The following is a 12,269-nucleotide window of genomic DNA, read 5'->3' as shown; positions in this document are numbered from 1 at the left end:
GCAGTAAACAAGAGAGATTCGAGTTGAACTTTGTGTGCCATTCCAATGCCAAATTGTGATAGATATTACAGCATATACCTACAGCCATACAAGCCACACTACATTGTTTATTGGGAAGCACATTTCATATTCTACGTGGGTTATTCATTTGCAAAAGGAAACGTGGAATTTTAGAGCATATTATTAGTGTTTTATCAGTGGAGGAATTTCTCGTGTATAAGACACCTATAGCCTAAGTGTTTGTGAGAAGTCTGCTGTCATTATCAACATATTTCTCTCTAATATTGTTGCTACTAGCTCTTATCAGTGGCATGCATATTCTCTGAGTTTAATACCAATTAAATGATGTTGATTGGAAGTACTTCATAGCATCTATTTCCCACTGTGTATACTTGTTTTAGATTAAAATACAAAAAGAGTACACCTACAGCGATATAAATGCAAACCAATATTGCACGATCCCTACCCCCCAAGGATCCAAGGCCAAAACCTTGTCATGTATTAATCCTTGGCTGATCCTCCGGCAGAACCACGAATTTGAAAATTGGATCTACAATTCAACCGATTTGGGGTGATTCCTAGAATTTAGAACCGGGCGGGCCCAATATGCGGTTCCCGATTTTCGATCTGCGGATCTGGAAAAGGATTCGCCTCGGATTCGTGAGGAATCATGCACCGATCCGAGCAAATCCTAAGCAGATTCGGAGGGCAACGGACGGTTCCATGGGAGGACCAATTTCTTTTTTATTTTTTTCATTGTTTCTTTGATTTAGCATGGGTTGGGGGTGGGTTTATGGTGAGTTAGGGAAAAAGGATAGATGGGGTTAAAAGGCATTTCCCCCTCGCTTTTCCTCATTCTTGCATCCTTGGAGAGCTTGGAGAAGAGAGGTCTGAGAAAAGCTTGGAGGAGTGAAGGAGTAAAGAAGGGTTGCCAAGAGTTAAAGAGGTAAGCGTAAACCCCAAGCTCCCTCATTTTTTTTGTCATTGTTTGTATTTTTTCTCCTCCATCTCCAACACTTTCTCCTTCTTCTTTCTTATTTCATTGTAGGTTATCAATCTATATTCATATTCCAAAATGGTGTTCTTTTGGCTTATATGTATCATTCTACTTTTAGTTTTCATGATGGTGTTAGGGAGAAGGAATAGAAGGGAAGAAGAAGAAGAAGAAGAGGACACTGGTCCCTGTTAGTTTTTGTAGCGTCGGATGTGTTCTAGCCACGAAATTTGGAGAGGCTGAAATACATGAGATCTCCAAGGCCCAGATATCGTTTCTAGAAATTCTACCTAGAAGTGACTTAACTAGATTATTAACCAATTTTTTAATGTTTCCTAAGTCTAAACTTTGTAAAATTGGTTAATTAATCGGTGTTAATTAAGTCAAGGTGAGAATCATCTAGAAACTCACACGGATTGATTCCAAGATGATCCTAGCCATCGATTAAGTTTTAATCTTGGTCGTTGGAGCTCCAACAGTGGATTATAAGAGGAAGTCGATGGGCACTTCGAGAATACACTTGAGAACACCATAAGTCCGATTTCCTTGGCAAATCGATTTCTAGAGTAACAATAGTCAGCTCTCGGAGGGCCACAAATCGAAGCAGTGAGTGAGGGGCAAGGACAGTGATCCGGAGTAAGTTTTCAAGATCTGGAGAGGCAGTAGCAAGTGACAAAAGTGATCCACACAGAAGCAGGGCAAAAGCTGATGCAGAGGAGTTCGATTTAGCTGAGGTAGAGGTCGATTCAGTTTCTAGAGGCCAAGAAAGTCTTCCAGAGGGTCGGAGAGTCACTTCTAGAAACAGAGATGGACTAGACGGCTAGCTCAAAGGCAGCATCGAGCCACACATGTGAGAGACAGTGCAAAGGCAGTGCAAAAGGGCTCACATTGGGGTTTGGACTGTCATTTTTTTGTAGAGGCCAATGCCAAGATTGCTTTTGGGGTGAGAAAATTTTCTCTCTAATTATTTATGTCAGATACTTGCTTGGTTTGCCGGTTGGGCATCCATAGATTGTACTCAAATTTTTGCTACTACATAATAAAATAAAACCCTCATCTGCTGCACCGGTTTTCACACGTTGGGTTTTTCCGGGGACAATTGTCCAAAAATAACAGTGTCAATTTTATTGTGTGCTAATATTTTCTGAGTTCCAGCACTATTCATTTCCGCAGTTTTTATTAGTGAAGATTGCAGTGTGTTTATTTCAATATTGTCATAGCAATAAAATGAATAATTAATTTATCAATTAGAAGAAATAATACCAGTTGTTGCAATAAGATTTTGGTATTGGAATTTTCACATGGTATCAGAGTGTAAGTGATCAGCCAGAAGCTCAGAAGGAAAGGAAAGAATTTCGTTGCTTAGAAGGAGTAGCAGGCCGAAATTCTTGAGGCGGCATAGTTCTTTGCCAAGCACGCCGAGTTGCTTGGGGAAGTTCAATTTTTTCAGTGGAGGAGGTAGAAAAAGTTTGGATCTCCCAGATCAGTGATTCCAATAGGCAGAGGGAGCTGCAGCAACTCAGTTTTTTGTTGAGCAGATCCTTGGTTGGACGCAAATGGTTTTGCTGCAGGTTGCAGAAGCAAAATCCGCATCAGGTCAAAGAGAAAATCACGCACAATAGAGGGAAAATTTCTCTCAAGGAACTTCAAGTCTCAGAAGTTCGAATTTCCAGTTGTGGATTGGCAGTAGCAGCTAGCAGAGCCACACATTCCAGAAGGGAGTGCGAATAACAGAGCAGCAACCAAGCACAGGGAAAGAGGGAGTTTTCGACTTGATCAAAGATGGCCACAGTTGGGCTGAGAGATCAAGATAGGTTGGAGGGTTCCTCCAACTATGTCATCTGGAAGGCCAGGATGTCCTTCCTGTTGGATGAATATGGCCTGAAGCTCTACATAGATAGTGTTGTGGCAGTTCCCCAGGATGCAGATCAGCTGAAGGAATACAGGAAGGAGATGGAATGGGTGAAGCAGTTGATCCTGGATGGAGTCTGAGACCATATAGTCTCACACATAACTGGCAAGGATACTGCCAAAGAGATGTGGGATGCTCTCGCCACGCTATATCAGGGCACTTCTGAGCAGCGGAAGATGTTCCTGGAGGAGAAGCTGAGATGCATCAAGATGCAGAAAGGGGAAGGCATAGATCCCTTCCTCACCAAGATTCAGGAGGTTTGAAACCAGCTTGCAACTGTTGGGGCAGCGCCTCAACCAACAAAGCTAGTAAGGTTGGCACTGAATAGTGTCCCTGAGGAGTGGCAAGTTTTTGTCCAAAGCATATTGGGTAGAGACAAGCTATTAGAATGGGACAGGATGTGGTTAGACTTGCAGCAGGAGGAGTTGAGGTGAACTCTGATAAAGAGCTCCATCAGTGACAGCAGTAGCAGCAGATCGAAGGTGGTGAAGGAGGAGTAAATTGTGGCCCTTGCATCAAAGGGTCCCAGTGAGGGGCAGGGGGAACAGAGAAGAAAGAAGAAGGATCTGTCAAAGGTCAAGTGCTTCAGGTGTGGTTAGTTTGGTCACTACAACGCACAGTGTCCTCTCAAGAAGAAGGACAAGTCGGAGAAGCAGGACCAGCAGACGGCTTCTGCAGAGATCAACAGGTTGTCCTCCAGATTGGAGGAAGACTTCGCGGTGTTGGCAGCCATACATCCAAGAGTGAGGTGAGGTGACTTGGAGTTGTAGCCCCAGAGAGCTATAGAGATTGGGCAGATCCTTGAGGAGTCCACCTCATGGATCATTACCTGGCTACGGGGGCCCATAGTTTTCAATAGCAGGATGGATCAGTGGTAGTTGATGCAATCAGTACTAGAGTGACAGTTGTAGACTAGTAGTAATCAGGTGCTGAGGAGCGCAGTGAGGGTTGACAACAGTGCAAAGTGGCATAGTGGCAGAGTCAGCAGCAGCATAGATTCCTTGGTGGGCAGTGCAGTAGCAAGTAGCATTCAGAGACTCGGGAGACAAATGCATCATACTGAACATAGTTGATTCAATACTTTGGATGCTTCTCAGTTGTAATGGTTGCAGTTGCAACAACAAGAGATGAGAGGGAGTTGCAGTGCAGATGCAGTATTGGCAACAATAAGGCAGTCTCAGCAGTAGCACAGATGCAGCATTAGAGTTGCGCAGTAGTTGGTGGGAAGTAGTAGCCAGACATAAGCAGCGTGACAGAGGTGATACAGAGACAGGGTGTTGTGGCAAGATGTGCAACACTAGAGAGAGAACACAATCCTCGCAATGAGAGAGTGTTAGTTTTTGTAGCATTGGATGTGTTCTAGCCATGAAATTTGGAGAGTCTAGAATACATGAGATCTCCAAGACCTAGAAATCGTTTCTGGAAATTCCACCTATAAGTGACTTAATTGGATTATTAACCAATTTTTTAATGTTTCTTACATCTAAACTTGGGAAAACTAGTTAATTAATCAGTATTAATTAGGTCAAGGTGAGAATCATCTAGAAACTCACACGGATCAATTCCAAGATGATTGATTAAGTTTTATCTTGGTTGTTGGAGCTCCAATAGTGAATTATAAGAGGAAGTCGATGCGCACTTGGAGAACACACTTCAGAACACCAGAAGTTCGATTTCCTTGGCAGATCGATTTCTAGAGTAGCATCAATCAACTGCCGAAGAACCAAAAATCGAAGCAGCGAGTGACGAGTAGGGGCAGTGATCCGAAGAAAGTTTTCTAGATCCGGAGAGGTAGCAGCATGTGACAAAAGTGATCCACGAAGAAGCAGCGCAGAGACTACGCAAAATTTGACGCAGAGCAATTCGATTTAGCTCAGGAAGAGATCGATTCAGTTTCCAAAGGCTGGGAAAGTCTTCCAGATGGTCGGAGAGTCACTTCCAGCAAGAAAGACATGCTAGAAGACTAGCTCAGAGGCAGTATCGAGCCACACATGTGACAAACAACATAGAGGCAACACAGAAGGGCTCACGCTGAGGTTTGGACGGCCAGTTTTCTGTAGAAGTCAGTGTCAGGATTGCTTGTGGGGTGAGAGAATTTTCTCTCTAATTAGTTCTGTCAAATACTTATCGATTGGATTGCCAGTTGGGAATCCATAGATTGTACTCAGATTTTCACTGTTGCATAATAAAATAAAACCCTCATCAGTTGCACCGATTATCCCACATTGGGTTTTCCCGGGGACAATTGTCCAAATATAATGGTCTCAATTTTATTGTGTGCGCTAGTATTTTCTCAGTTCCAATGCTATTTATTTCCGCAGTTTTTATTTGTGAAGGTTGCAATGTGTTTATTTCAATATTGTTGTAGCAATAAACTGAATAATTAATTTATCAGTTAGAAGAAATAATACCAGTTGTTGCAGTAGGATACGGATATTGGAGTTTTCACAGCCCCATATGAGTGACAGAATGTATGATGAGGAGGAAGAGTTTAAAGAGCAAGGGGATGAAGAGGACATTGAAATGCAAGAGGGGAAAGTTGCATTGACACCCTTGTGGAATTATGTAACTAAACTTGAGGGGTGGAAAAGGTGGAAGCTACAAGTTTGTGTACCCTCATGGTTGTCATGGAGGAAAACCATATAATGGTCCATATACCCGTGTGACGAGGCATCTTTGTGGGGTGTTGGGCAGTGATGAGAAAAAGGGTCCCATAGGGATAGCAATTTCCCCTAAGATTTCAATGGAACAAAGGAGAATATACTATCATCCATCATGGCTTTCAACACCAGCACTTGGGGGGGAGCAAGAGAAAACCACACCTTCATCCAGAGGTTCTATTTGGTTATATGAAAGCATTAGATAAATTAGTCCCTGATGAGGAGGAGTATGCCATGCTACAAAAACAATTGAGCAACTATATGCTTGGCACTAGTCCATTTGGGAGAAATCATGCAATTAAAGATCGAGAGAGTTTCTCTTCTCTTGAGTGGTGGAACATGCGTGGAGGTGCTACTCCACTTCCACAAAATTTGGCATTGTGGCTGCTATCACACGTGGTAAACACTTCTTCTGCAAAGAGGTGTTGGAGCTCTTATTCTTTCATCCATAGTGTTAAAAGGAACAAGTTAAATTTAGACCGAGCAGAGAGATTGGTTTATGTTCACTACAACTTGCAATTGTTGCCCTATTACTGTGAGGAAGCAAATAATAATAAAGACCTTAAGCTTTGGGACAAAAATCTGGAGGAGGCAAATTTGGAGGATGGAGTGTTGCGACTAGAGAAATTGGGAGATGTTCTTGTCCAGGATGATGGTGATCGAGTTGAGATGCCACCCCCATCTAGTCCCATGGTTCCCAGGTTTCATTCTTCAACACCAATGGTAGGGGCGTCATCTTCATCAATTCCACTGCCACAACTCCCACAGCCACCATCTTCTTCACTGCCACCACATGGAGGCTCATGTAGTGTTCTTAGCGAAAGGAGGAGAGGTTACTAGATATATTCACAGTTTACTACTTTTGTCATAGATTAGACTTGTTGTGAATTTGAACTTTTCTATCTTACTCTTCATAGTTGAGTGTGTACTTGGTGGTGGGAGGGGTGGCCAAGTGGCCTATTTTGTAAACGGTATTATTTGAATTTTTGACATGACTCATGTTGACAATTGCTCACTTGCTAGATAAGTTATTTGAATGTTTTATGATTTTATCTTCTAAGAGTTTTATGTTTTATGATATACTTAAAAATTTGATGTATGTACTATGTTTGTAATTGTTAGAATCTAGATGGTTTATGCTCGAATAATTAATCATTGATGCACAATAGATGCCATATCTATCTTGATTTGTGTACAAAGATGCATGTTTTCATATCTTCTAAAAGTAATTTGGTATTTTGGATCTATATATATATATATATATATATATATATAGAAGACGCTTCGCTTCCTAAATTTTTGGAAAAGGATGCTTCTAACACTTCGCTTCCAAAAAACATCCCTGCTTCCTGCAACATTGATGCAAACTGTTTGACGAAATACCTCAGTGACAAAACTTACAAACTCAGAAATTTTAATGGGAATTTTGAGATATTCCAAAGGGAGTATCTTATGTCCCCACTCCAAAAACTCAGAAATTTTAATGGGAATTTCGAGATATTCCAAAGGGAGTTTCTTATGTCCCCACTCCAAAAACTCACGGAATTGGCTGAAAGAATCAATGTTCTCCTCCTCTTTCCCCCAGAAAAATCTGTTCTCCTCGTTGGTTCTCAAACCCACGCTCTGTTTGCAAAATGACAACAACAAAAAACAATCACTTAAATCCAGATATTTTCAGTCGTGTCATGATAAAATTGCAATGTCAACGATATTTTGTGATTTTTTCGTCTGGCAAAAAATCACTGATTTTTCTTCTCTCCATAGTGAGATTCCAGCACTAGCCAAATGGGAATATTTGACATTGTTTCGCTCAAATCAAACAATACAGAAAATTTTCCAGGTAAAGAAATTTAAGTGGCCTTCTAAATAAAAATGTATTTTGTACTAAATAAATACACAAATTAGTAATTGTACTACTGCCTCCAACTATGCCTTTCCCTTTGTGAGTATGAACTGAAGAATATTGTAACATTTCTACATTTCACAGCTATAACAAAATAGAAAAAACAACCAAAATTAGGAATCGTTTGATATTTTCAGGGAAACTGAAAGACCTGCCCATGCTGCCAATACTGGTAAAACTGGAAGGAAGTCAACCACCCTCACTTTAACCTGCATCTCATCTCTCTAAGAAAAGTTCGACAAGGACTATCAGTAATTAGTCTTGTTAACATATTTTTAATTGAAATTTATAGTTCGCATAAATCACCATTCCCAAGAGTTCTTAAAACATACCTTCAAAAGAATGTTCATTATAATGTCACATGTCAGGAGAATTGTACCAACAGTTTCCTGGGATATATCCTCCTCAACTAATCTGGAAAAGTATTGCAACACCTGTACATTCTCAAACATGTTTTAGACATATACAACTCGTAAGATCCCAAACTAGTACCAAAACTGAATGTTGATATATTAGTTCATATGTTACTCTGTAGCTAATGACACAGTTCCATAATTTCAGCTCTTATAAATCAGTTTCAATTCCAACGATTTATTCAAAAGTCTAGCTTCCCTGTCCTCAATTTTAACCTTTTGATTTTCTAGATGGTCTTAGTCAATCTCTAACAAATTTATATGAAATTCCACTTGTTAAAAAAATTTAGAGCCCTTTCCAACTTATACTCCCTTACTCAAGAAAACATGAGATATCCTTTAATAAACCAATGAGGCACAAGAAGAGATGATGGGGGTTTTACATGGTTAGCCTAAGATTCCTCTATCATGCATGTCATCTATGGACCATTAAATATTGTATTCAATTTCCTTAGTTCAGCGTCTTTCATCATAAATTCATATACATAGTACAGTCAATGCAACCTCATTCGCATTAAGATCACAAAACTATTGAACGAAAACACAGTTTAACTGACTAATATTTGTTGAAAAATCTAGGGCAAACTGTTTAGGGTATTCACAATTGATTTCTCTTTAGTGTTGACAAGTTCTTGTGATATTTTATTAGTTCTTCTTCTAGATTATTATGTTCTTTCATCATCAAGAAAATGCCAAACATAGAAGGTCACAAAAGCAACAAGAGGAACACCAGAGATAGGCTCCAAGCCAGGGCAAAACACCTCAATAGGGGAAAACCCAGAGAACTCCTTATAGAATCAATTCAAAGTAGACTTCCAAGACCATAGACCCTAGACCAACAAACCAAGACCAAGCCAGCTATCCAACAAAGAGATCTTCTCTTCAACAATGTCTGCTACAGTGTTCTGCAAAGTTCAGATTTGTAGAGACCCTAATCTGTTCATTTGGGGTAGCATCGGATGTGCTCTAAGCCTCGAATTTTGCAGGGGGGCTTGGGCACATGTATTCCAAAGAACCCAGAAAGCATTTTGGGAAATTCCACCTAGAAGTGATTTTATTAAAATAATTAATATTTTTAATGGGATTCCTAAGTCTAAACTTAGGAAAATTAAAATATTAATGGGTATTAATCTAATCAGGGGTGAAACTTCTAGAAAAAGACACAGATCAAGTCAAAACGATCTGAGCCTTTGATTATGATTTAATCTAGGTCGTTGGTTGTCCAACAGGAAGATATAAGAAGGGGCTCAAGGGTCATTTGGAAAAAACACAGAGAGATCAAGGAAATCGATTTTCTAAAGTGAGAACTTCTCAGGAGGAAAAATCGATTGAGAAGATTTCTTGCAGCAGAGGGGTAGTGAGAATCTGAAAAAAGGAATTTCCAAAGAGTACGAGGCAAAGGGAGAACAAAAAGATGTCCAGAGGAAGGCTAACGCTAGCCCATGCAATGTTGATGCAAAGGCAGCACAGTCCTTGAGGAGAAGTCGAGCTCCCTGTTGAGGGAAGTCAAATTTCAGTTGTCGGAAGCCAGGGTGTGAGTCCGAGAGGCAGAAGGTCGATTTTCTCAGCTAGCAGAGGATCCAAAAGAGGGGAAGCGTAATACCTAGGAGGGGTGATGCAGAAACTGTCAAGAGTGACGCAGTTCTATGCAAAGGCCACACAGAGGGTGACGCAGAGCCTCCAGTTCAGTCGAATCAGTCACTGATTCTCCAGTGACAGGGTGAGATCATTTCACCATTCTTTTGTTCAGTATTCTCTTTGTATCAGATTGCTAGTTGAGCATCCTAGAATTGTACTCGAATTTTTCTCCTGCATATAAAACCCTCAGATCTGCCGCTCCGGTTTTCCCGCATTGGGCTTTTTCCAGGGACTATTGTCCAAAAATAACTGTCCTATGTGTTTCTATTTTCCTTGCTCAGTTTCTATGTTTCATAATCATATTTAATTTGTGTAGGTTGCTTCAGTAATTTACATCAATGTTTCATGAAGAAATCTGAAATAATCTTGTAATGTAATTTACAATCTAGGTGAAGTAGATTCAGTTCATTGCAGTAGGATTCCTGAGACTATTAGATCTAGGAATTTTCACATGGTATCGGAGTTGTTGAAGTGAAACATGAAGAGAAGATCTAGCTTTGAAGCAAGGGGCCAACTTGTTGTAGCAAGCAGCAGTTCGAATCCCCTAAGGAATTGCGCAGTTCTAGCTAGGAGGGCTATATTTTCGTGGGGGTCTCTCTCTAAGTGAGCCGACAGAGAGGTAAGACTGCCAGATCAAAAACTTGCCAAGGCAGAAGGAGCTACGCAAATCCACACAAAGCTAGAGGGGCGCAGTTTTTTGCAAGTTGAGTGTTGGGCAAAAAAGCCATCAGAAGGAAGAAGCAAATTGTATAGTGAGGGAATACTTCCTCGGTGATTTCTTGCCGAGGAAATCAGTATTTCTCATTTGTTGAGCAACAGAGGAACAACAGCTTACCAGCTCCATCGGGGAGTGTGTAAGACAGCCTAGGAGCTACGCGGTAGGGAGAAAGAGGGAGTTGTTCGACATTTTTCAGAAGACATGGCAACCAGTGGCTTGGGAGATCAGGACAGGTTCGACGAGGCTTCCAACTATGCCATATGGAAGGCTAAAATGTCTTTCCTTCTAAATGACCATGCCCTCAAGACGTATGTTGATAATGTGGTAGCTGAACCTGCGGATGCAGATCCGCTAAAGAAGTACAAGGCTGAGATGTCAAAGGCCAAAAGGATGATCCTGGATGGAGTCAAGGATCACATGGTGTGCCACGTTGCTAGCAAAGGAAATGCTAAGGAGTTGTGGGATGCCTTGGCCACATTGTATTAGGGATCTTCCGAGCAGCGGAAGGTGTACTGAGAACAGAAATTGAGGTCTGCACAGATGCAGAAGGGAGAACGTGAGGATCCATTCCTCACGAAACTGAAGGAGACCCGTGATCAAATGTCAGTTGTAGGACATACACCTCAGGATTCGGAGTCAATGAGACTGGCTCTAAATTCCGTCTCGGACTCTGGGCAAAGCAGCATTGCCAAATTGGGACGAGATGTGGGCAACTCTGAAACAAGAAGAGCTGAGGAGAGACCTGCTAAAGGTCAAACTTGACGAGGGCAGCAGCAGCAATGGGTCGAAGCCCAAAGTAGAGGAGCAGGATAACGCAGCCCTTGCATCAAAGGGATAGCAGGGGCAACAAAGACGTAAGAAGGACATCTCCAAGGTGAAGTGCTTCAGATGTGGCAACATGGCCATCCCAGTGTCCTTTGAAGAAAAAGGACAAGGATGAGAAGCATGATCCTAAGGTTGCAGCCACAAAAAATCGAACAGGAGGAGGAGTTCGCCATGACAGCCAAGATACCTCCAGGAGGGAGGTGGGTTGATATAGAACTATAGTTCGATAGAGCTACAGATGGGCAGGATCCTTGAGGAGCCCACCTCTTGGATCATCACCTTGCTACAAGAGCCCATGATTAGTGGTAGTGGGATGGAGTTTTCAGTGGTGCCATGGAGTGTTGATTTGACAGAGGCAGTAGTTAGTAGCGCCAAAATGTAAGCAGCGTAGAACAAAGAGGCAATAGTGCGAGGAGGCACAATGCAGAGCTTTAGCAGCACAATGGCTTCAGAAGACAGCGTGGGACTATCAGCAGTCAGGATTTCAGCACCAAGGTGTATCCACTGGATACTTGTCTAGTTTTGGGTGTTTTCAGTTGCTTCTCTTAGCAACTGAGTTGCAATACAGATGCAGTGTTAACAGTAACACTGCTAGCAGCATAGCAGATGCAGCATTTGAGAGGAAGTTGTAGTATAGATGTAGCATTGGCAGTAGCAGTGTCAAAGGTGGTAGTATAGTTGCAGCAGTATCACAGTAGTTGGTGGACAGTACGTCGAGCATCAGCAGCGCAGAGGAAAATGCTTCAGAGTTAGAGCAGTATGCAGTAGCAGTGTATTGCTAGAGCACATTCCTCACTAAGAGGGAGTGTTGATTTGGGGTAGCATCGAATGTTCTCAAAGCCTCAAATTTTGCAAGGAGGCTTGGGCACATATATTCCAAAGAACCCATAAATCATTTTGGGAAATTCCACCCATAAGTGATTTTATTAAAATAATTAATAGTTTTAATGGGGTTCCTAAGTCTAAACTTAGGAGCATTAAAATTTTAATGGGTATTGTTGTCGCACAGATTGTCCAGGCAGTGCGACAACGCTCAGACCGGGGGCTGTCACCCTGATCCCCGATCTCTTCGTTTAAGCTGTCTCCCGAGGCTAAGGGGGGTAGACCCTATGGGATAAAGGAAGACCAACTGTGGACCAGTTGGGTTGGGAGACACAGCAAGGCAATTTAGCACCTGATTGATTTTTAGAAATTTAATGTACCAAT

The 12,269-nt window shown here is 41.7% G+C and overlaps 1 protein-coding gene across 3 annotated transcripts in view; it reads right to left on the bottom strand.

Moving 5' to 3' along the window:
• Positions 1 to 12,269, bottom strand: part of LOC149259522 (neurochondrin family protein) — a 411,338-nt gene that overhangs the window by 87,168 nt on the left and 311,901 nt on the right. For all 3 annotated transcript variants that reach the window (XR_016257650.1, XM_089418637.1, XM_089418634.1), the window contains exons 14-15: positions 7,802 to 7,903; positions 7,621 to 7,693 (exon numbers count right to left, since the gene is read on the bottom strand). Coding sequence is in view for 2 of the 3 variants with exons in the window: in XM_089418637.1 (XP_089274763.1) it covers positions 7,621 to 7,693; positions 7,802 to 7,903 (175 nt within the window). In the remaining variant the exon portion in view is untranslated. The remainder of the gene's footprint in view (positions 1 to 7,620; positions 7,694 to 7,801; positions 7,904 to 12,269) is intronic.

The sequence above is a fragment of the Pinus tabuliformis genome, chromosome 6 (genome assembly GCF_031772625.1).
Source record: "Pinus tabuliformis cultivar Carrire ecotype Pingquan chromosome 6, CPIR1, whole genome shotgun sequence".
Classification (NCBI taxonomy): domain Eukaryota; kingdom Viridiplantae; phylum Streptophyta; class Pinopsida; order Pinales; family Pinaceae; genus Pinus; species Pinus tabuliformis.
The sequence above is the reverse complement of the archived record's forward strand: the minus strand, read 5'-3'. Positions and strand labels throughout refer to the sequence as shown.